Source organism: Strix uralensis, chromosome 1, assembly GCF_047716275.1.
Source record: "Strix uralensis isolate ZFMK-TIS-50842 chromosome 1, bStrUra1, whole genome shotgun sequence".
NCBI lineage: Eukaryota > Metazoa > Chordata > Aves > Strigiformes > Strigidae > Strix > Strix uralensis.
Window position 1 is genome coordinate 134616975 of NC_133972.1, and position 22376 is coordinate 134639350.

The 22376-nt window shown below is 40.7% G+C and overlaps 2 protein-coding genes across 12 annotated transcripts in view; one reads left to right on the forward strand and one right to left on the reverse strand.

Moving 5' to 3' along the window:
* The window catches only part of CLVS1 (clavesin 1), a 110940-nt gene extending 98431 nt beyond the window's left edge, over positions 1–12509 (forward strand). For all 3 annotated transcript variants that reach the window (XM_074881968.1, XM_074881977.1, XM_074881987.1), the window contains one exon: positions 11281–12509. In XM_074881968.1, coding sequence (XP_074738069.1) covers positions 11281–11368 — 88 coding nt within the window. In that variant the 3' untranslated portion in view covers positions 11369–12509. The remainder of the gene's footprint in view (positions 1–11280) is intronic.
* Positions 12506–22376, reverse strand: part of ASPH (aspartate beta-hydroxylase) — a 115598-nt gene continuing 105727 nt past the window's right edge. For all 9 annotated transcript variants that reach the window (XM_074881922.1, XM_074881914.1, XM_074881947.1 and 6 more), the window contains one exon: positions 12506–16830. In XM_074881922.1, the coding sequence (XP_074738023.1) occupies positions 16680–16830 (151 nt within the window). In that variant the 3' untranslated portion in view covers positions 12506–16679. The remainder of the gene's footprint in view (positions 16831–22376) is intronic.

Here is a 22376-nt window from a genome sequence, read left to right on the forward strand (position 1 = left end):
TTGGAATGCATTGCCCCACGTTGTTGAGTCAGAGCATGTGGATTTTTACGTCCTAGATTAGAGTGAAAGGATTTTCAAGTACAGATTAGGGCTTGCCATTATTGCCTCCTGATGTGTGTGGTTTCAAAAAGACTGATCTTCAAATGAATTTGATGCTGAAACTAATTGCTGGTTCTCAGAAATGGGATCCTGCTCCCAGAAGGAATGGTATCACAACTGGTATACACTAATGCCAACTGGAACAGTTTTAGATCCAAAAGGGGTCATTCGTGGGGGTGACTTATGTAAGGTTTTTATTTATTCAGACTGGTTCCTCCATATGCCCAGCTGGGCTGTGCAAGGCAGACCTTTCTAGTTGTTATCCTTGGTGTGACCTTAATGTTCCTTTGCCATATGTTTCTGCTTTTATGGGTCATGTTTTATGCCGGTTCACAGTCAGCACCAATTTACTGCAGAAGCAGTAAAATACCAGCAAATAAAAATCGGTATGAAAATGTGTGAAAACTTCTCACTGCTCATGGATGGCACCTGGGTTGCTCTGCTTGTAGCTGGGGTGCATTTCCACACGTGCTGAGGGAAAAGGGAAATACTCTTTGTAAGCTTTCAGTTAAAGTAGCTCTATAAAATGTGAGATCTATGGTGAAAGACTTATAGTCACTGTTTTATTATGACTTATTTCAAGCAACAGAGAATTTCTGAATGCTTCTGTGGAAGTGATTCTCCCATATGCAGATTATTAAAGAGACGTGTTTTGATAGTAAAGCAGGTGTCCCAGGGACATGCATAACATGTAATGTATGCATTATCTAGCAATGTAGATTATTAGCTGTTGGACAGTTTTATAGCTTTTGACTGGAATTCTGCTAATACGTCAGGGAGAAATGGAAAGGAGCTGGTGGATCTGGCACGTTAGCAGGTCCCAGGGAGGCTGCAGGGGAGATGGTGCAGAATATCCTCAGGAGCCAGGAGTGAGAGAAGCCGAGGAGGAGATCAAAGTCGCAAAGCCACAGCTGAACCAAGGACAGGAGGGACAGGTAGCTTGGTGCTGGGGGTCCCCTGGGCCAAGGCAGGAAATGGGTTGCTCTCTGAGGGCATTGGCAGCACGGTTTTCATCTATTTACAGCACTCAGTTATCAGTGACCAGTGCACGGGTGCACAAACACAGGCTGGAGGTGGGAATGGCAGAACCAGCGCTGTTCAGGCTGCCTAAAATATTGCATTGTAAATTATGTTTTCAGCTGGCTATAAATTTGCCAGAAGTTTAGTAGTTTATATTAGAGACATGACACTTAATAAAACAAATGGTTTTACACTGCTTATGTCTTTTGCTGCCCTGTGAAAAATCCACCTACATCTGGCTGAGTTACAAGCATTTGAAAAGGCAAGTCACACATGCCTTGTAGAAACATATTTAATTTTAGCATTTAATGACCCTAACGATTGCCTCATGCTTTGGCTTGACCTCCCAGAATAAATAAACTTGGTCAGCTCAGGTTGATGGTTCAATGCCCACAGTGCACATCTCCGGTCTAGGCCACGGGGTGCAGAGGGCTTTTGTAATTACAGCTTTTACTTGTGATCACAAGAACTTTCTCTGCACTAGGCCAGGCTGTAGCAAGACATGGACCTGGGATTTGGCAGACTGACACCCCATGCTCTTGGGGCTGCCTCTTCCCTGCTGTTGGCAAGAGAACTGGAGAGATGAGAATTCAGCAGTGAATCCAGCTGGCATACTGGGAACAGGGGTCATTTGGGATGGGAGCCCTAGGCTGGACTGAAAGATGGGTCAGGCATAAAGGACTAGAAGCAGCTGGACTAGGAAGCATACTTGGTGGGCAAGCAAATGCTTAGTGGGAGAGCTGACGGAGACCAGGAATGATCATTCGGTTATGCCTGTTGGGTGCAGCCCTGGAGAAGCAGATCCCACTCCCCCTCTCTCCCCGAGCCCCTGTGTCAGCTTGGCAAGTCGCTTAAACCAAACTTCACACAGATGGTGAGATTGCACGTTGCTTATTTTCAGCCTGCCAAGCTATAGACTCTGGGGTCTAATTTCCAGAAATACTCAGCGCTCACCTGCAACAGAAATCAATGGGACATGTGCTCTGAACGTAAAGCTGCCATGTAATGCTGAGCGCTCTGCAAAATCAGACCCTTGGCACTGGGAAATGGGCACCCCACATTAGAGAAATACTTGGACCCTAATCTCACTGTGCTTCAGCTCTCCACATGCAAAATGGAAATAAAAACCCCCCTCACAGTCATGCTATGGCAATAAATGAATTAACATTTAAGAGGCACACAAGTACCGTGTTGATGAACCCCACAGAAAAGCTCAGGAGGGAATTAACAAAGGCTACCTTCAGAGCAGGCTTGGAATAATATGCAGCAAATGTGTCACAGAGCCACATGCTGAACCACTAGAAGAAAGCAAAATAAATAGCCACTTACTAGCTCGGCACTGTCTACCCTGAGCAGTGAGGGAGGAAAGAGCCCTCTGAGAAAGAACAGTGCGTGCTCCTGGGGCTGGGGCACAATGCGGGGTCACAACGCCCCCACGTACTCAGCCGAGTGACTGCTGCTCCCACAACCTACATTTTGCCTTTTCCTGCTGCAGTGGTGCTTGACTTTCCAGCCTAAATAGTACATCTGCAGGGTTGCTTTCATGCTGCTGTGCTGTTCTTGTTAAGGACAGGAAACTTCTGATGTAGGACAGGCGAGTAGGAAGACTGGTATGACACCCTTTGCTCTCGGGGCTCCATCTTCCCTGTTACTGCCTGTTTTGCTGATTAAGGATACCAATTAAAACTCAGACACCAGAGTGAAAAGAGTAGGCGTATTTTACTAGTGATAACCAAATAATGTAACAGAGTAATACAGAAAACATGCAGTAAGAAAAGCCAGAATAATGCACCTAAAGCAACAAATAGGAAAATACAGGGTAATGCATCAAATCATTACTACATGAGAGAGAGAATAGTGATTAAGAAAGATACATGCATACTTTACCATCATCCAGATCTGCAGACGCTGGGGAGCCCCGGTTACAGCGAGGATTTGGAGAGCCTTTCCTGGCAAGTGAGATATCCTACATGATGTGTCTGTAGGTGAGGCATCCAAAGTCACTGTGAGCAGGTCCAGCCTTATATACTAGAGATCGGCAAGCCAAAATAACTGGCACCTTTGTTTTGAGTGGAAAATTTCTGGTTTCATTCTCCTGTTGGATTCCACCCAAAGCCTGGCCAGGGCTTGGGGGGGGAAACCAAGGGAGTTTCTAACAAGGCCAAATATGTGGGTTCTCAGCCTTGAACAAGGCTAAACAAGGGAAGTTGGATACATTCTCTCAGCATTTCGTCCTCACTACTGATTATATTCTAAGCTGCATCTTTCACTAGTGAGTTTACATACTTTGTTAATGATTACATACTAAGTTAGCAGCTTCAGCTTGGGGCCTGTTGTTCAGGCTTCAGTATTTTAATGCTTTAGCACTTTTTACATCAGCATAAGTGGGTTGTTATAACTTAGTACAATACCTACTAGTACAATGGTTATCAGTTATAAAATATACAGGATTCATCTATAGGTCAACTCTGGCTTGGGCCTGTTGCCCAAGCCTTAGCCTTCACTGCCACACAGCAGTGAAGAGGCCATGACTCGGTGGCAAATCTGGTTGAGATATTGGGAATTGGAATCAGTGGAATAGGAGCAAAAAAGGCAGACTGAAAGATGAAGCAGGTGTAAAGGATGGGAGTGTCTGAGCAAAGCGATTGGAAGCTGTTGGGCTAGAAAGAGTGCTTGGTGGGCAAGGAAATGGGGATAAGCAGGAAAAGCATGAATGGTGATGACAAGTCCGTGTGTGTGTGTGTGTGTGTGTGTATAATATTCATAAAGTGGGAGCAGAAAATTTTCTTCATTACCTGGCCTAAACTTCTTTTGTTTGGATATCATATCTTGCACACTTCTTAGCAGCTTTTGCTGAATCTGCTGTAAATTGATGTTGACTGCTGCTGCAGTGTTGTGTTTATTTGGTTCCATGACTAGGTGACATATTGCACCCCAGGGAATTAAGGGTCTTCCAGGAACTCCTGTCTGAAACAGGTGCTCCTATCCCTTCTATATGAAAAAAAGCATTTGGAGGAGTCAGTCTGTAGCAGAGAAAGAAAATGGAGAGGACAAACTCCCACCCATGCCTTTCCTCTACCCTGAACATGCGGTGTGACCAAGGCAAGATCTTGACACTGAAGCTCAGAGCACTTAGGAGCAGGAGACATCAGACACATCCACACTGATGAAAAAAAGACCAAGCTGTGCAGTCTAATTTCAAGGTTGGTGGCACAGACTGACTCCTGTCTGTATTGCTCAGGGATAGCCTCTGCTAGAGGAGTCTGGCTCCATTTGCCCTGCATAGTGCCTGGCTCTTCCTCTCCTCTGGGTCTCAGTGGCCTTAAAGCATGATGTGCTATGCCAAATACTTAAGCATTTCTGTATGCTTTCCCAGTTCAGAGTGTCTACAGTAAGCTGATAGTTATGTTGTAACACCAGAGAACTGTTTTTACAGCAAGTGCCAAAGGATATGGGCTGCATTCCCTGGGGTGTGGCTGAAGGGATGGGTCAGGACAGGGAGCACAGCCATGTGGGCCATGGTTAGAGCCAAATGCAGTGCAGTGTCACCCCTACCACTCTTTGGTGCAGACCCTGCAGTAAGCTGTGCCCAGGGTTTGCCGTGGGGAGATGCAGCTGGGGGCAGCTGTCGGGAAAGGAGGGGCATTGAGAGAGCTGGTGGGCACAGGGAGGAGGAGGCATCTTGTGCTGGGGTTCACTCTGCAGCAGCTGCCTCTTTAGTGGTGTAGATGCACTCACTGTGACTTCACACATGCAGTTAAGCACAGATCTGGGCCATGGTCACTTGGATTTGATGTGCCAAGGCACTGCTTGGAGACCTCTCCCTTAGATGTACTAACCATCAGGAAGGAAGGTGGTCACTGCTGCCATGGTGGCCACAAAGCCAGCTCCTGTTTGGGAAGCACAGCAGCTTGTCACCATTGTCCTGTAGGCTAAGCACGGGACTGGCACTAAGGTTAAGCCAGAGTTTTCATGCTGCTTTGCCCCCTGACTCACCACGTCGATGGATCACTTACCCAGCTCAGCTGTGCTCCTAGACACGGACGCTGCTTCACCTCTTTGAAATGCTGCTATTGGTGTATCAAAGCTGCCCCTTTGGGCAGGTCTTTGTGGCACAACACCACACTGTCTTAATGCAGAGCTGTGAGCCAGCACAAGTGCAGAATCTGCAGAGTTGCATTAGCAAGAGATTTCAGCAGGGCTTATTAGCCTGGGCAGAGAGTCACACTTCATGGCTTCTGTGCTGGAGTTGTGCACCACTGAGCAGAGCTTGCCTGCATCTGCCTGCACCACCTGTGGGAGCATACATGTCTTTCAAGATGCCTTGCCCATGCATTTCATTTTCAAGTGCTTTCAATAATAAAATAGTACCTTTTACCACAATTACTTCACACCTGCACATTGTTTCTGTAATACTGGGGGTGGGGTGGGGTGGAAATCCTTGGTTTTCCCACCTGATGAAGGCATACGGCAGAGCACACTCTGGACTGCTGCACTCTCCTCTGCAGTCTGATGGGGAGGGAGGAGGTCAGAGAAAGAAATGTCCCTCAGACCTTGTGAATACAAAAATTCACAGGTATGATTTTTAAAAAATGCTTATTATGTTCTGTAAAGAGAATGAATAATTGGGAGATGAACAGCCCTGAGGTGCTGGTGAAATGGGAAGGGAATTAGAGGGAAATGAGCAGATGGGAGGTAAGAGTAGATGAATAGAGTCACAGGATGTGATCTGATTGATTGGCTGCAGTGTGTCACTCTGAGAACTTAAAGCCTCCTGTACTTGGGGAAAAAAGCATGCCACTCTCCTCCTTCCTTCACAAAATCCCCCAAAGGAAGCCCAGCAAAAATGTAATATGTCCTCACTCCTGTGGGCTGCAGCACATCAACATTGCTGTGATGTAAAGCATAAAAGGAGGGATCAGAGGACTGGAAGACATCTTTTAAGGCAAGCACGTCATGATACGCTGGCAGTTACTGTTAGCTCAGTGCAGGATTTTGGTATTTTATTTTTTATGGGAAACAAAACTGATACCCAACAGACATCAGTTCCTGTGAGCTGATTGACTCCAGCTGTACTCTGACAAAAGCCTTCTGAAATCAGTGCAGCTAGAAGGCCTGTATCCAGTCATCTTACATGGTTTTTGACTGAATTTGAGATAGTTGCATTAAAATGACCACACACATAAAGCCATCTGTCTCTTAGGTATTGATGTACATACCTATGCAGTTCTGTCATTTGAAATATATGGCTGACATGCTGGAGAAACAGCTGGGCAGTGTTGATTTTCCAGACTTCCAAATATTCTTGCTGAACAGTAAAACAACCATGGGGAGTTTGATTAACGCTTTAAATGGAGCACACTCAAATGGTATCTAGGCTTCAGAAGTGAGACTGAGAGATCATTTCTCTTTCCATTCTCATTTTGCTCTCCTAAGCAAGGTTATGTAGCCTTGGAAACTAGGCTAGGAAAGTCTATGGGCATTGACTTGTCTGTTAATTACTTCAGCTCTCAGCCCACAGTGATCATGTTGTACTTTTACAGGAGCTAAGTCTCTCTCCTGCATGTATCATGTTAAAGACAGACAGCCATATGGTCTGTCAGCTCAGGGCCTTACACAGTAACCTTATCTGTGTGATACAAACAATTGTCTACCTGTGTTAAAATTTAACTCAACCAGATCCTCCACACCCAAGCATCTTCCAGACTGGTTATTGAGAATTTTTAGCTGAGAAAGGAAGAAAACCAGAAGGCTTTGAATTCAAATATACTTCAAAGTTGCAGCACACGCAGGACCTGTGCCACATTTCAGGTGAGTGTTGAAGGTAATATAGTGTGAGGTAGTCGTGGCTATGATACGTAGGAAACATTTCCTTGTAAATCATGGAACCTGTTCCCCCTGGTGTTAACAGATGAGAACTCATCACAACTGGGACCCGAATGTAGGTAACCCATGAATCACATGATATGACCATATATTTAGAACAGATCAGATGAATTGTACCCTGAGAGGGTCTATTTCTCTCTGTCATTTATAGCACAGAGTGATAGATGTCTGATGGTGAGATGAATCACAACACAAAACTAAAATGTAGTGATATGAGGAGAAGGCCAATGCAATTACTATATCCTGCTTAGATGATTAGTTCGTATCTGGCCCAGGTCAAAAGGACTTGGACATGTCTTGAACATTACAAACTAGTTGCATTCATCCTTCAGAAACAGCAGCACAGTTGAGGCTCTGCTGCTTAAGTATAGGCATCTTGTATGATCCTAGGCACTGTGATGTCCTCTTGGCCTCCATCTGTTACTCCAGAAGGACATGAGTCCTCTGTAAGTCTTCTATAAATCCTGGGTCAAACAGTCAGCCATAGAAAGTTGTCTTGGATACCCTAAGGTGCCTTAAATGGCAGTAGATACCTACATTTAGCAGCTGAATGTCATCCACACTGTCAAAGTTGACATCTCAAAGGCATAATGAACTTGGAAAGAAAATCACTGCCCTGTCAGGACAGAGAAACATGAATTAGGATGGTTCAGAGAAGCTGGTATTTTTGTGGGCACAGAATCACAAAAATGTTGAGCAAGGGACCTTTGAAGATCTTCTACTCAACCCCTAGCTCAGAGGAGGGTCAGCTAGAGCAGGTTGCCCAGGACTGTGTCCAGCTGGATTTTGAATATCTCTAGGCATGAAGACTTCACAACCTCTCTGGGCAACTTGTTCCAGTGTTTGTTCACTCCCCCAGTAAAAACATTTGTTCTCATGTTAAAACGGAAGTTCCTGTATTTCAGTTTGTGCCTACTGCCTCTTCTCCTGTCCCTGGGTATCACTGAGAAGAGTCTGGCTTTGTGTTCTCTACTCCATCCCATCAGGTATTTGTACACATTGATATGGAAAGACAGCAAAATAAAAATGCTTTTGTCTGGTGCCATAAACAACCACTTGCCATAGGGTACCAACAGAATAGCATCCACAGCATTTACAGGGTCAAAGCTTAAAACAGAGCTTGCCAAACAAGGGAAGTTCTGTACTGCTCATTTACTATTTTGTATCAAAATAGCTTAAACTATTGTGCAAGAGGGTGTTTTGGTGTTTTTAATTCAAAGATGGTTGTAAATTACAAGGACTAGTCAGGGCAAAGGTACTTTGGTGCCTGACTGCAATTTATTTTTCAATGAGATTAAGGTGGAGTTAGATATCCAAACACTTTTCAAGAACCATGATCAGATTCTACTTAAAAATTTGAAACATGATTGTAAAGTCCTCTGAAGAAAATGTTAATGCAGTTAAAACAGGTAGCAGTACTTTTAAAACAGAAACTAGTCTTAGTCCTAGGTTCAATACCAGTCAGCATACCAAACCCCTTAAATATTGTGTAAACTTGCACATACCTAGAATATGACTGCTTTCTTTGAACTGAGTATGTGTGTTAGATACACAAAAGCAAGATGAAATCAACATACAGGGTGCATTTTTTCAAACAGTATTTGTCTTATATTAATTTCTACAGCTGCAAAATATAGTTACTGGTGAGTTGAAAATGCTTTATGCAATAGGGGCCTATTGAAAATAATTTCTGTCATTAAATAAAGTATAGCTATAAAATACATATTCCAGGATGTTCTAGGCCAGTAAAACATCTCTCTCACACTGAGCTATTACATTGGACTGTGACCTGCATTAATATATATTGCCAAAATGCTCTTCTGAGCAACTACACTTTTAATACTTACCATAAATGAAGAATATGAAAAAAGCATTTTAGAATCTTGTTGAGAACGGAGTAATTTTCTTTTTTTCCTATATACAATTTAAGTTACAAATAAAACTGGAAACATTTTTCAGCAAATGAAAAACTGATGCATCTGGAAAATGGAAATCCAAACACAACAGCAAGTTCTTTATTGTGGTGTCTTAGAAAACAGCAATGATTTTTCAAATCACTACTGTGCCGTTCAGATAGATGTCTGAATTGCTTATTTTAGGACAGGGGACCAAACAGCTTCTAGGAGAAAAGGGAAAAAGATTGTTGCTGCAGAGCTTAGCAGATACTAAAATCTGTTATTCAGAAGGGCTGGGCATAGCATTTGAATCATCTGGCATCTTGAATTTGGAGGTCAGGTGGGCTGCAACACATTTATTCGATATTCCAGCTATTTTGGTTCTGTGTGAAAAGGAGCCGCGTGGGACCTGCATACAGAGTTTAGGATTACGTTGCTCCCAACTTGGTGTGCATCTGAGTACAGTATGGGTGAGAAACTGGTATCTTGCTGTTACAGGTGCAAGACAATTTTTTTGTGTAGTGAGATGAGAGCAGAGATAATCAGCCGTTATCACAAAAGGCACAAAAGGCAAAATTGCAAGTTTTTTCACATTTGACTTAGAGAAGAAACTTTCTGCTCTATGCTGGCAAATATTGTAATGGATCTGCAAATTTTTATATTCATTGTAGGGCAGTGGGTCAGACAGAAACCATACATTGATGACAAGTATTAATCAGGTGCTATTTAATAATAATTTAATCTGGTAATCCAGAAAAAAAAATGATCTGTTGATATTGTGATTTGAATTCGTTCTGTATCAGTTTCAAAGCCGCATGATTAGTTTATGCTGCCACATACTAGAAATACGTAAATTGTCATTTTACATAATCTCTTGAATCAGCTGCTTTTCTATATTAAAATGCAGTCATAAACATTATGCATGTCACATTATTGTAAAAAATACACAGTGAAAACGTTGGGCAAACATATTTTCTTTGAAAATTTTGTCATAAAATATTCCCATTGAGCATCCAGTTTTTGTTATCTCTCTTTGGAGATTTTTTTTTAATGAAAATTTTTTATTATGCTTTAATGAAAGCTTCAGGCATACGAATAAGAAAAATAATCGTACAAGATATTCACAGTCATGGTATTCAGTCCTGATCAACTGCTGCAGTACCAAAGGATTCAATTTTTAATGATTCTTATCAAAAGAGAGGTGATATCTAATCTCATGAAATAGCTAAGGCTTAAACTGAGGTTACCATAACGAACAACTGGGAACTACAAACACATCCTGTAGGGAATGAGAGCTACCCAAAAGTCTAAAAGGTATCCGTGGGAAAACTGGGTCTGTAAGACAATACTATGCACTATGCAAACGCCTGGGCTGGATGATTCTAGCTCTGCCTTTGAAAAAGTTCCCTTTTTAAAAGTTCCTGACTCCAGAATGATTTTGCACTAAAGCTCATTGCCCACTCCAAACTGGGAGGCAACTCCTAGCTCAAACCAGAGAAAATGGAGGATAACAAATCTCTGTAACAATAAACTTATCAGTTTGTCCTTCCATAGCTCAGTGAGTTAACACTGGAGCACCCAGACCTCAGAAAATAAAATAGTCTCGGATTTTCCCACTAGTTTAAGACCTTTCAGCTTTTGTCACTGCAAGAAATCATGATGCTCCACTTTCTCTAGTGTTTACTCATTTTTTACTTGTTGGCGGTATTTTGTCCATTAGCAGCACAAGATAAACTACACTTCCAAACTTGAAGACAGACATTAATTTCAGATGGACTAGCCCTGAATAAAGTTCTCCTTCAAAGGTGTAGACAAGGAGATAAAGATAAATTGCAAGACTGGGCACACCAGAAGCTCCCTTGTTGTCATATTAATCCTGGCTTCTTCATTGACCTTGGGTAACTTGTGGAAGTTCTACCCCTTAAACCCCTACATCAGTAAAACGTGATTTATATACTTGTCTTTCTCGAGATTTGTAACAAGTACAAGCTGAGACTCACTCCTGCAAGCACTTGTAAAATGACTTTGCTTTCCAGTGAGCAATTGCACAAGCAGTTTTGCCTAGGAAGACATTAAGCACCAACAGATCTCACAGCCTCTCGGGATCAGGTCTTTAAGTTGCTGAGTGTGTTCAGCATTATGGATAGTAGCTAAGCAGTAAATATTTTGAAGGCATTTGATATCTGCAATAAGTCATGTCCCTGTTCATATTTAAAAGAATGCTTCTCAAATTCCTTATGTGCTCCACAGAAAATAATTAAAAAGCCATAAAGATGAAAATGAACAAAAGCAAAAAATCATAAAACAAAGCAAAGGGACTCCAGGAAGGTGAGTGTTTCTGCAGCAGCTTTCACTAGCATGCGTGTCTTCTTGCTTTCAGGTCCCAGTCTGTGGTGGAAGCCGGCACACTGAAACACGAAGACCAAGGGGAAAGCGACAACACCCAGCCGCTGCTGGCTCTGGACTGAGCTCCCACGTGCCCAACACACAGAGATACATTAACTGACATCCACCACACCAGAAACCCACAGAGCACACCACACATATACACACACATGCGTTTTGCTTGAGAACAAGTCCTTCATGTTTTTTGACCAAGTAACAACTGTCACCCACCATCTGTCCATGTGGCCAACGAACAATAACATTTCTATTGACACAGGAGTCTGCCATACACAAAGAATTTCCTTTTTTTTTTTTTTTTTTTGACTTATGACATTAAAATATTGGAAATGATGGGACTGCATTCTCTGTTTAAAGAAACCGGGGTGTGTTGTAGTTTTCCTGAAGACTCCAGCAGGGATGCTCAGTTTTATAGAAGCAAAGGTTAAGTGTGTTTTAAAGAAAAGCATCTCAAATTTAAACTTTGCACTGTAATCAGCAGTTTAATCTGTCTCAGAGAGCAGAAACAGCAGCATCTACAGAGTGCCCAAGTTTTACAGAAGGATATTGCATTAAAAAAAAGAAAAAAAGTCAGTGACAGCATAATGCCATTCAACATGACACTTTGTGACTGCCCCATCCATGCTGCTTATAGGGGGGGTCACATTTCAGCATCTAGCAAAAATTATTCTTAACTTTTGAAGCCCTTATAAAACTGTCAGCTAAGTGGAATGAGCTGTGTGGGCAGCAGACGCGCACAATTTGAAATGCAATTATTTAATTTTAACAATGCGTTTTTCCACAGGTAACTCGGGAGCCTATTAGATATGTGCGTGTGCATGTGTGTGTGCGTGTGAAGGGGGGGTGCTAGGGAGACCCATTGGACACATTCACCAGTGATTAATGGTTCAATCCAGATTGTTTCATTTGGGTCACAACGGCAAATGAAAGCTCTGCAGAGCCATTTACCCTCTTCCCTCCCGCAAACAGTGAAAGGTGTAGCCAGAAGGGTATGCTGATTGCAGATGCGGACCATGGTTAAAATGAAAAAGGAAAACTTAGAATTAATTATTCAGTACAAGCTTCTGCTAGAAGGAAATGTGGAAGAATAGAACTGAAATGCCAAAGATCAGTTTGTTATTTCTCTGCTCTAGCTGCAAAGAGAGTCCCATCCCCTCATTGAAATGGAAACCACATTAAAGAAATAAAAGAAAAATCGTTATCAAATTGCATGTGCAGTGACTTTATTTCCTAAAATGGTTACAACCACTGTACACACCTTTAGTCTTCAATTAAATTGCCATACATTGACAATTTACTAGAACAAGCGGTTGGCACCAACACATCAAAAGTAGCAGTGTAAACCATATATATAAAATGAGATGATAATGGGCACAAGAGTTTTTAATGTGCCTCTGGAACATCCACTGAATACACAAGCAATACACTGAAGTGATGATATAGTTCAACTGGTCAGCCCTAACAGATGGACTAACAAAATACTGCCTTTATCTACAACAACATTTTATGCCTGCAGAGGGAAGAAAGGACATTCTGCCAGATCCTATCAACACACCTGGGATTTACCCACTAGTATTTGTACAGAATAGCCTCATTCAGACTAACCACCTTCTGCAGCAGCATGTCATTGATACAAAGCCTGGTCTCCATGATAGAGAGCAAGTCTTTAAGGCAGTGGATGGTCCCAGCAAGGCAACACGGGAGTCAGAAAAAGAAGCACAAGTTTGCAGGAACATTAAACAAGTAAGACAACTGAGCCAATTTATCTCTGGGATTTCTTCTATTCCCCCTCCCCTGGCATTACCACCTATTACAGAAAATTAGGATGTCAACTCCTGGTAACAGGACACAGCTCCCTTCCCTTCTCTGGGCTCACAAAGACTCACAGGCATTTGAATTTGTCACAGAGAACTTGCTTAAAGCAGAAAATAAAAAAACAAACAGACAAAAAAGGACAGACATTGGCCATTATACTGCAGCATTAATGAAGAAATACTTTGGTTTACAATTTTTCTCTGTTAATACTCTTACCTCCACTGCCATTGCATCTTTGTGATGTCTGTTACAATCACTGTTCATTCAAGTGGGACTTGTTCTGCCCAAGAAGTGCAAACATCACTGAAATCCAGTCCTTGAGGATTAATCCTTTCAGAGGATTAGATTTTTTTTTTTTATCTGTGACATGAATAAATACATATGATGCCTTGTATATAACCATATGATGCTTGTATTTAACTGTAGGATCTTATACAGATTCTGTGCTTGCAAGCAAGGCAACTATAGGCAGGGAGAAATCCACCTCCTAACATCGTGATGAGTACGTACTGCCTTACAAACAGGAGACTATATTGCCCTTTTCTGTCATTTCCCTCTGTAAATAAATTTAAGGAAAAAAAAATATTTAAATTGCAATGGTTCTCCATTTAAGAAACATTTCCATTCACTTCTTTCATTGGCATTTTCAATGCTGAAAAGCTTTTTCAAGGTGAAATACCGGTTGGCAAACAGGAATACCTAAAATAATATACCACTTATTCGCTACATAATTTCTGTAGTTTACTATATATATATATATATATATGTATCTCCTCCCTATGTAACTAATCCACTAACTGTACCTAACAAAAAGATGCTCTCAGCTCCTTGACATGTAGGCATAGAGTAGATTCACTTCAATATTGCAGGAGCTATTCATAATACACCTTGCCATATTCAAGGCACTTAAGATTTTAAATTGCCAATATATCACTACACAATTTAATAAACAGTGCTACTCCAGCACACACACATCTTGGGTAGATTACTTTTATCTATTTGCCAATTTTATCTATTTACCAATTGGAAATGGACAAGATAAAGTATGAGCCTTCAAAGGAACAATGAAACAATCTGAAGGACGGCATGGATTTTCATAAACAAAGCTCCAAAGCTTTTACTACTCCTTTAGTATTTACTCTGAGCTATAGAAATGAAAATGCAACATTAATAAAAATATTTCTAAACCACAAATTTTGGTTTAAACAGTTCTTGATTCCTTCTTTACAAACTATGTCTTTATTTTAGAGAATTACAAAATAGTTTATAATTTCTACTGATAATCACTTTACAAAGATACAAAATACAGCCTCTGACTAAACAACTACTAGGGCATTTAAAATTTTTTTTTACTATTTTACCCCCCACAATAATGAGTACCTTATTTCCACCTTTGCACCATGATTCTCCTAAAGCTCTCCAAAAGCATTTTTATATTTTCTTAAGCATGATACTTATAAATCTTTTCAGTTTTCATGATGATTAACTGAGAACTGTTGCTTTCTTGTATATTGTGTATAGTCACAGTGCTATTTTTGATACGGACAACACATTAAAGCCTAATTATCATAGCTGTCTAAAACCGACTCTTGATTAGAGAGGGTTTATCAGTTTAATAGTCAAAAAGGAAATTAAAGTGCACACCTCCAGAAACTGGTTATACTAATTTATGGTGCAATCACCATGTATTACATGGCATTATAAGATTTAATTACCTAGTAAAATAGAAAATCTGAAAAGCATTCAGTTTATGGGAATGCACAGCTCTTATCTGTCTTTTGCTTCAGCAAATGTGGTATTCTGGTCACGATACTTAGGTAGCATGATGTAGTCTCTGCAGTAAAAAACCACTGAGCATTAAACAAATAAGATGACTGTTCATTGTCTTTTGGACAACAAAGCCAAAACTATGGAGACTCAGTAACTTCGATGTCTCCTTGCTTAGTGTTTGACTCTCACAACCCTCGGTAAAGATGCCACTGCTCTTGACAAGCCCTGAGCATCCTAGCACACCTACCCACGCCCAGCTGGTTTTGCGGTTGAGTAGAGAACAGCCAGCCATAAACATCTACAGTGCAACCTCAGGTCGCTCTTTCCTGTTAGTGTTCTTAGAAGTTAACAATGGAAGGTTCTGCACCCTCCATCTCCCATCAAACGGTATGGACCCAAAAGACCAGCCAACTGTTTAAACATCCAATCAGTTTTCTTTCTTGAAAATAGGCCTTTTTACCACATAGTAAATTCTGTATGGCAAATACAAAGCATACTGTAAACAGTACTGGGATAAGACTACTTCATCATTATGCCATACATTTCAAGACAAGGAAAACACTTTTAGGTTAATTAAAGGATCATTCTAGCACTCTGTAGGATGCTGGCAGCAGAAGTTAATACAAGTTAATAACCTGAAGCTCTTTGTCTCCTCTACATTCTGGCAGTAAACCAAGTTAGACCTTGTCCTTCTGCCCAAAGCACAAGAAATTCTTCACATATTTTTTTCCCGCTGAATGACCACCCAAGGGTAACCTAGGAGCAGCCCCTAGAAGGAGGTGCCCCAGACCCCTGCTGGGTAGAAAATGGATATCACAACACAAACTTTTGCAATGATAGGAGAAACAGCAGTTCACCACATAATCCTAAAAACTGTCAAGCACTTTAAGATCTGAGACTACAGATGTCACATTTGCTCAACATCTTCCAAAATCACATTATCAAACTGAAGGTTGCCTGCTAAGAGAACTATTTTGTTTTAGAAGAACAAAGCTTCACTAAGCAGCTGATTATGCAAGTTTCTGTTTGCATTTCTAGGAAGGCAAGAGAAGGCCACACTTGGCAAAAATGAAATCTGTTCATATATAATAGTATTTTCCTTCTGCTGATAGCTAGAGATGCACTTATATATATTGGTTTTTTTAAAAATAGTGGTTGATTAAAGAAGATTTGTTCATAATTATGCTAGAAAAATACAGTTACTCAGGTAGAAAAAAATACAAAACACACATAACCCATTCACATTATCTACAGTTGATAACACAGGGACATGTTCTATGCCTAAAGCAGCTAACATTACAACTGCATACTGATTTTCAAAGTTGATTGTGTGCATATGTTTGTAAATATCTTACATGGTGCTTCCCAGATAAAAGTCTGGAAAGTATTTCCCAGATGTAGAATTGCAATACTTGTGCCTGAACCTGGTCAGGCAGGTGACTGACTGACTGGCTTTGTACGCATAATGGTCCATGACAAAAACATCTGCACATTCCTCAGTTTGAAAATCCAGACCTATTGCTCTTTGGCTGACAAGATCTGTATTTTCAAACTTGCAGCCAGAAGAAAATACATATCAGTGCTGTATCAGTATGAACAAAACATGGCTTTTTTTTTTTCCCTTCTTTTTTTTCCTTTTTTAAAATCAAGTCCTCTGTGATTGCAGAATGTCATCCTTATCTCTTCTAACCCTTACAATACTTGTATTCTTCGTATGCTGGATAAATTAATCCTATCTGCATACTCTAAAGGGGTTAAAGCTCTTCTGCTCCACACATCAGAAGGAACCCCTTAAATAGCAGGAAGGGTGCGTCTCTGTTGTGCTGTTAACTCAGGGTGCCACACATCCACAATGAATATCAGGCGATAATTTTCAGCATCCTGCCATACTTCATGTTCGAATGAGTCATCAAAAATAAGAACTTTCCCTTCTTCCCAGGTTCTGCAACACAAAAAAAGAACATGCTTTAGTGCAGTATTTGAAGTGCCATGGAGCAGGACAGCTATATATCAGCTCTGAAGATGCTCCTTGACATATGACAATGATTTAAACAGTATATATTGCACAGTCAGGATTTCACTACCTAATATAAAGAGATTGGCGTATCAGAGTTTTAAGTGAAATAAACTACAGAAAGATCAGTCTGATGGACCTTTGTATTATTGAGTGATTGTTTCTCCTCACTCTGCATAGTTATCCCCACATACAAATTCAGACATTTATAATATTTGTTACTTATATACTTCTGAGTTGAGTCCAATAAGCAGGGAGCAGGTATAATACTGGTGTATCAACTTGTCTCCTTTTCTAATCAGATACATACATAATGAGTGATGGCAACTGAGGGAATGACCAGTAATATGGTCATATGGTTTGAAAACAAATTACATTAAATCAATCTGCTTTTTCTAAAAATCAGAACAACAGAATTAGGCCCTGATCATGCTTAAAATTTCAGGGATGTTAACAGCAGTGAGTCTAAAGGCTTTTCTTCAGAGGAAGGTTGTAATGCCATAGTGTACACTGGGTTAACTATACTGTTAAAACTGAACTGGAAGGATGAGTCCACATAACTTAAAGCCCCTCTGCTTGCCAAGTTCTGCTTAGGCAGAGCACATCACTGAATGGATGTAAATACCCTGGGTGAGTGTTCATTACAGCATGGAAGAGTCAAGTTTTAACAGTGGTACTCTTCCAAGATCTGTACCTTTGTTAGGCACAAAAAGGGACACACAGTTTATTCCAAGTGGCTTGGATATGAGCACCTTCATTGTTTGAAGAATTAACAAAATTACCAGATTTAAAAGCAATGGCAAGAGGCAATGTAGAAGGGAATTCTACAGAATTAAATGGCAGGAGAATCAGAGTTTCTGTCAATTTTATGAAGTATAGAATCACAGAATAATTTAGGTTGGAAGAAACCTTGGAAGGGCATCTGCTCCAAGCCTCTGCTCACAGCAAGTCTCACTGCAAAGTTAGATCCAACTCTGAGGTTAGATGAGATATCTCAGGTTCTTGACTAGCGGAGTTTTGAATATCTGCAACCACGGACATTCCACCACCTCTTCCTTTGTTTCACCAACCTTGTGAGAAATTCCTTCTATCTAGATGGAATTTCCTTCACTGTCATTTGTGTCCATTACCTCTCATTCTATAACTGCACACCTCCGGAAAGAGTCTCGGTCTGTCTTCTGCACAGTCACCCACTAGTAGTTGAAGACAGTAACTAGGCTCCCCTTTAGCCTCCTCTTTTTCAGATTCTAAACCAGCTCTCTGAGCTTCTCCTCATGTGTTGCATGCTCCAGTCTCCTAATATTTTTCATTCTTTACTGGAGTCCCTCTAGTTTATCAATGACTTTTTTGTACTGAAGAGCCCCAAACTGGACACAGTACTCCAGAGGCAGCGTCTCGAGTGCAGAAGAGAGGGAAAAAATTGTTCCCCTCAAACTGCTTCCTATGTACTTAATAACAGTCTGGTACACAGGCCTTCATCAAGACAAGAGCACTTTATGACTCATGTCCAACTTGTCCCCTAGGACCCTTAAACCCTTTTCTACAAAGCTGCTTTCTATGCAGTCATCACCCAGTCTGTACTGTCACAAGGTGTTGATCTGCTGTTATCAGTTGCAGGGCTTTGCATATGCCTTTGTTGAACTTCATGAAGTTTCAGCTGGCACGCTTCTCCAGCCTGCTGAGATCTGGATTCATAATTTTGAAAAGAGCTTTAACGCCTGGTTAAAGGCAGTCCTGATACTGCAAAAAATCAGCATCTGATCGGTGATCACTAGTGATAATGTCACAACATGTCAAAAAGTCACGGTGCTACTCATTTGTTGCTGCCCCTCAGATCTCAGTCTTACCCACTGCATTTAGACACAGTAGCTGATTATGTGTTTCATGTTTTGTCTATTGTAAGGTCAGGCAGTGGTATAAGGAAAGCAAATTTATTTTGCATTGCAGCAGGATGAAAGCATGCACCTGATTATACCCTTTCAGGTGAGACTGGATGAATAACAGTCAGTCGAGTCAACAGTCAAAGAAGTGTTACCTCCTAAAGCCACTCTACAATGACTGCATAATCAAGTTTTTTAACAGATTCCTTAGGAGCTGAAGCTGTCCAAGAGGATGGATGCCCTTAAGGGGAATTAAGAACTATGACCAACAGTAGGATGGCAAAGAAACAAAGGTCTTCCCATCAAAGATGAAAATACATTGCTTAGCTCATTCAACTGTGCTCATTCACAGAGGAAACAATTTTATTTTTTTTCAAAAATGGGGTGAAAGTGAGATTTAGACTCACAAGTCATCTTGGTATTTTTAATTTTTAAATTCAACAAAAGCAAAAATTAACCACTGAAATTTTTTGGGTTGTGCTGTAATGTTCTGAAGAGAAATAGAAATTGAAATAGGAGCATTTCAACTGAAATGATCATGTAAACATATTTTAAGCAAGAGTAGATAAAGCAGAAACCATAACAGTAAAAAATTCACACAGGCTTGCACACAGACGTAAGCCTTGAAGGCCCAGATAATGAGCCTTTTGCAGGTTTCAGCTATGATCATGTGTTTTTTCTGTTACCATGTCAATTATCTGGTAACAAAAATGTTTTATGCCATATAGACCCTGAGTCTCTGCTACCACACTAAAGTTACATTGGTATTCAAGTCAATGGGAGTCAACCACTTGCAATGCTATAATGCGGTACGAAAATCAAGCAGACACTGGGTTTTTTTGGAGTGTGTGTGTGGGTTTTGGTTGTTTGGAGAGGTGGGGGATTTGTTTTTATTTGAGAGGTATTTTGTTTTGGTGTTTTTTTTGTTGGTGGTGGGGTTGTTAGGTTCTGCGGTGTTAGTTTTTTGGGCTTGGGGTTTTTTTGTGGTTTTTTTTGGGGTGGTTTTTTTGTTTTTTAAAATAAACCAAGCCTGAAAAATCCTGCCCTAAATAGCCTGAAAGTGCAGCTCAGTTACGGACAACAAAAAATCCAAGCACCCAGATGAAGCAGCTTCAGAGGTTAAAACCCAGGATCTATCATTTGCATCATAATGGGATGGGCTGTTTTGCACAACAAAGAAAAAGTCACAAAGTTGACAGAACTATTAGCCCCTTTTGAACAGATTACAAACCCCATCATTAGCATGCAAATAAATATTTTCTAGAAGCCTTCACGGTGTGAGAAACAATTCACATTGGGACCATAGGGACGATATTATTCTGGTCTGGTGCTGAGCCACTTTGGGGTAGTTTCTATATCACCTGCATGGCTCTAACATCACACGTTACAGGTGAGATCTTGGACTGGCTTCTGCATAAGGCTGTAATTCTTTTCTGTAATTCACCTTCATTTCAAAACGTGATTCCCTTGTCTGACAGAGATGTTCAGTTTTGATAACTAGATATTATTTACCTACCAATTTTTGCGCATTGCACCCTATACTTTACAGAGCTGGGACTTCAAAATGACCCAAGGACCTAAAATTGCTATAGCTGTACTGAATAGCACTGAGGTGTACCAGTTCCTAGCAGCTGCAGAAAGACTCTCATGCAAGTGAAGGAGTAAAACAACAGTACTAGACAGAGCTGAGTTGCCTGTCCATCAAAGAATGAGTTCCATTGTAACATTTCCCCTCTAAACACCCCCACTGGGTGGCACAGAGGTAACCAAGCAAAAAATTCTCACTGTTTCTGTTCTTTATCTCATATACACAGTAGTGGGACAGGAGGCCAGAAAAGGCCTGACCTACATTAACATTCATATTTGAACCAGACCTCCTATTTGAAACCACAAGCTTGCCACTGCTCTGAATCACCAGGAAGGGAGGAATGGAAAATGCCCAAGGTAGGATTTCCTCCTGCCACCATTCCCTTGCAAAGCAGTTCACCCACCTCCTCTTTCATAGGTGAAGGGATGTAAAAAAACCCTTTCACTGCCAGTAGAAGACACACTCTCAGTGTTTTCAGGGAAAATCCTGTCTTTGATTCTGAATGTATAGCTCTTGCCAAAAGCAACTGAAGTTAACACAGTCCAGCACAGGCTGTAGTCAGCACCTGAATGATTGAGCCAGATCCAGGAGCCCAGACACTGCAGTGTTCTGTCTGCAGCTACCAGCAGCAACAGGTGTTTCTCCACTCTGACACACTGACTTTGACAGTGTTGCTACCAAGGAGGTAGTTAAGTTCACTTTCCACAGGACTATCCCTTCTGTTCGGGTTAAGACAAAGAAGGGTGCCAGCCGTAATAATGGGTGGTGAGGTGGGGACACCTACTCTCTTGGCAGCAGATCAAAACCACCACTTCATTCACGCAGGCTACTAAACAGCCACCTAATGGTAATGCCATTCGGTCACCACCAATTTGAATTCACAATGTCCTAAAGTGAAAAGACTTCATGTCTCTATATTAGTCCTCTAAGTCCATTAGCTACCTCTCCCTCAACCCAACTTATTTTGGATATGGATTGGAATGCTGGAAGCAAATGTCCATCACTACCTATATGTAGGTAGTGTAGATTGTAACACTGACTGTGACAGATTATTAAATAAGCTATATGTTGGCAGGAGTCTATTGTGACAACAATTTTGGTTATTAACAGTTGGATACTTCTCAAAAATTCTAAACATTTCTTGTAGTTGTTTTCAAATGTTATGAGAAAAATCTTTGCTACATATTGCAGTCACACAGGAGTGGCATTTAATTTCTCAATATCAGATATATCTGTACATTACTACCATGAAAAGAATTCAAAATTAACACTTGTTGCACTCAGATGCTACAGACAAGACAGTGAATCTCCAAAAAAATACATATTGCATCATTAAGCATCATTAGAATTTCACATAAGTCTCAGAAAATTAAGTATGTAATCAAAAACCAATATGGTTAATATATATTTTTCTGTTTATGTTTAATAATATCATGCAAAAATGTATCACATTTTCTCATATTTCCCAGGGGAGTATATGCCCTGATTGTAAATGCATAAGCTATTGCTCTTTATTTTGTTTTTTGCACCAAACAGAGACAAAACTGGTCTTCAAGGCATCATAATTTTTCCCTAAGGGGTAAGAATTCTTACTTAAAATGCACTTTAAAGAAATTTGCTACTTGTGTAACTCATTGGACCAAACACTTCATTGATGTCTCCATCTTGAAATCAACTTCAGCTGGAATATTTTTAACTGAATTATTAACAAATACCAGCTAGGAAGAAGGCTTCTGCCAGAAATACAAGAGTATTCTGTCACGGTGGTGAAAATGGAGGTTCAGCTTAGCTTTAGCTTTTGCTCAATAAGCAATGAATTCTAAGTCCCCTCAAAATCAAAACAAATAGAGGAACTCAGTTGGCAACTATATTAGACTGGCATTGTAAAAGTAAACACATAGACTCTGTGAACTAAACCTACTGATATTTCCATGCCATAACAGAGGAGAGCAGCTTTGTCTCCAAAGATTCTTCTGGTATTGTTTAAGAACTGATATTGATATTTG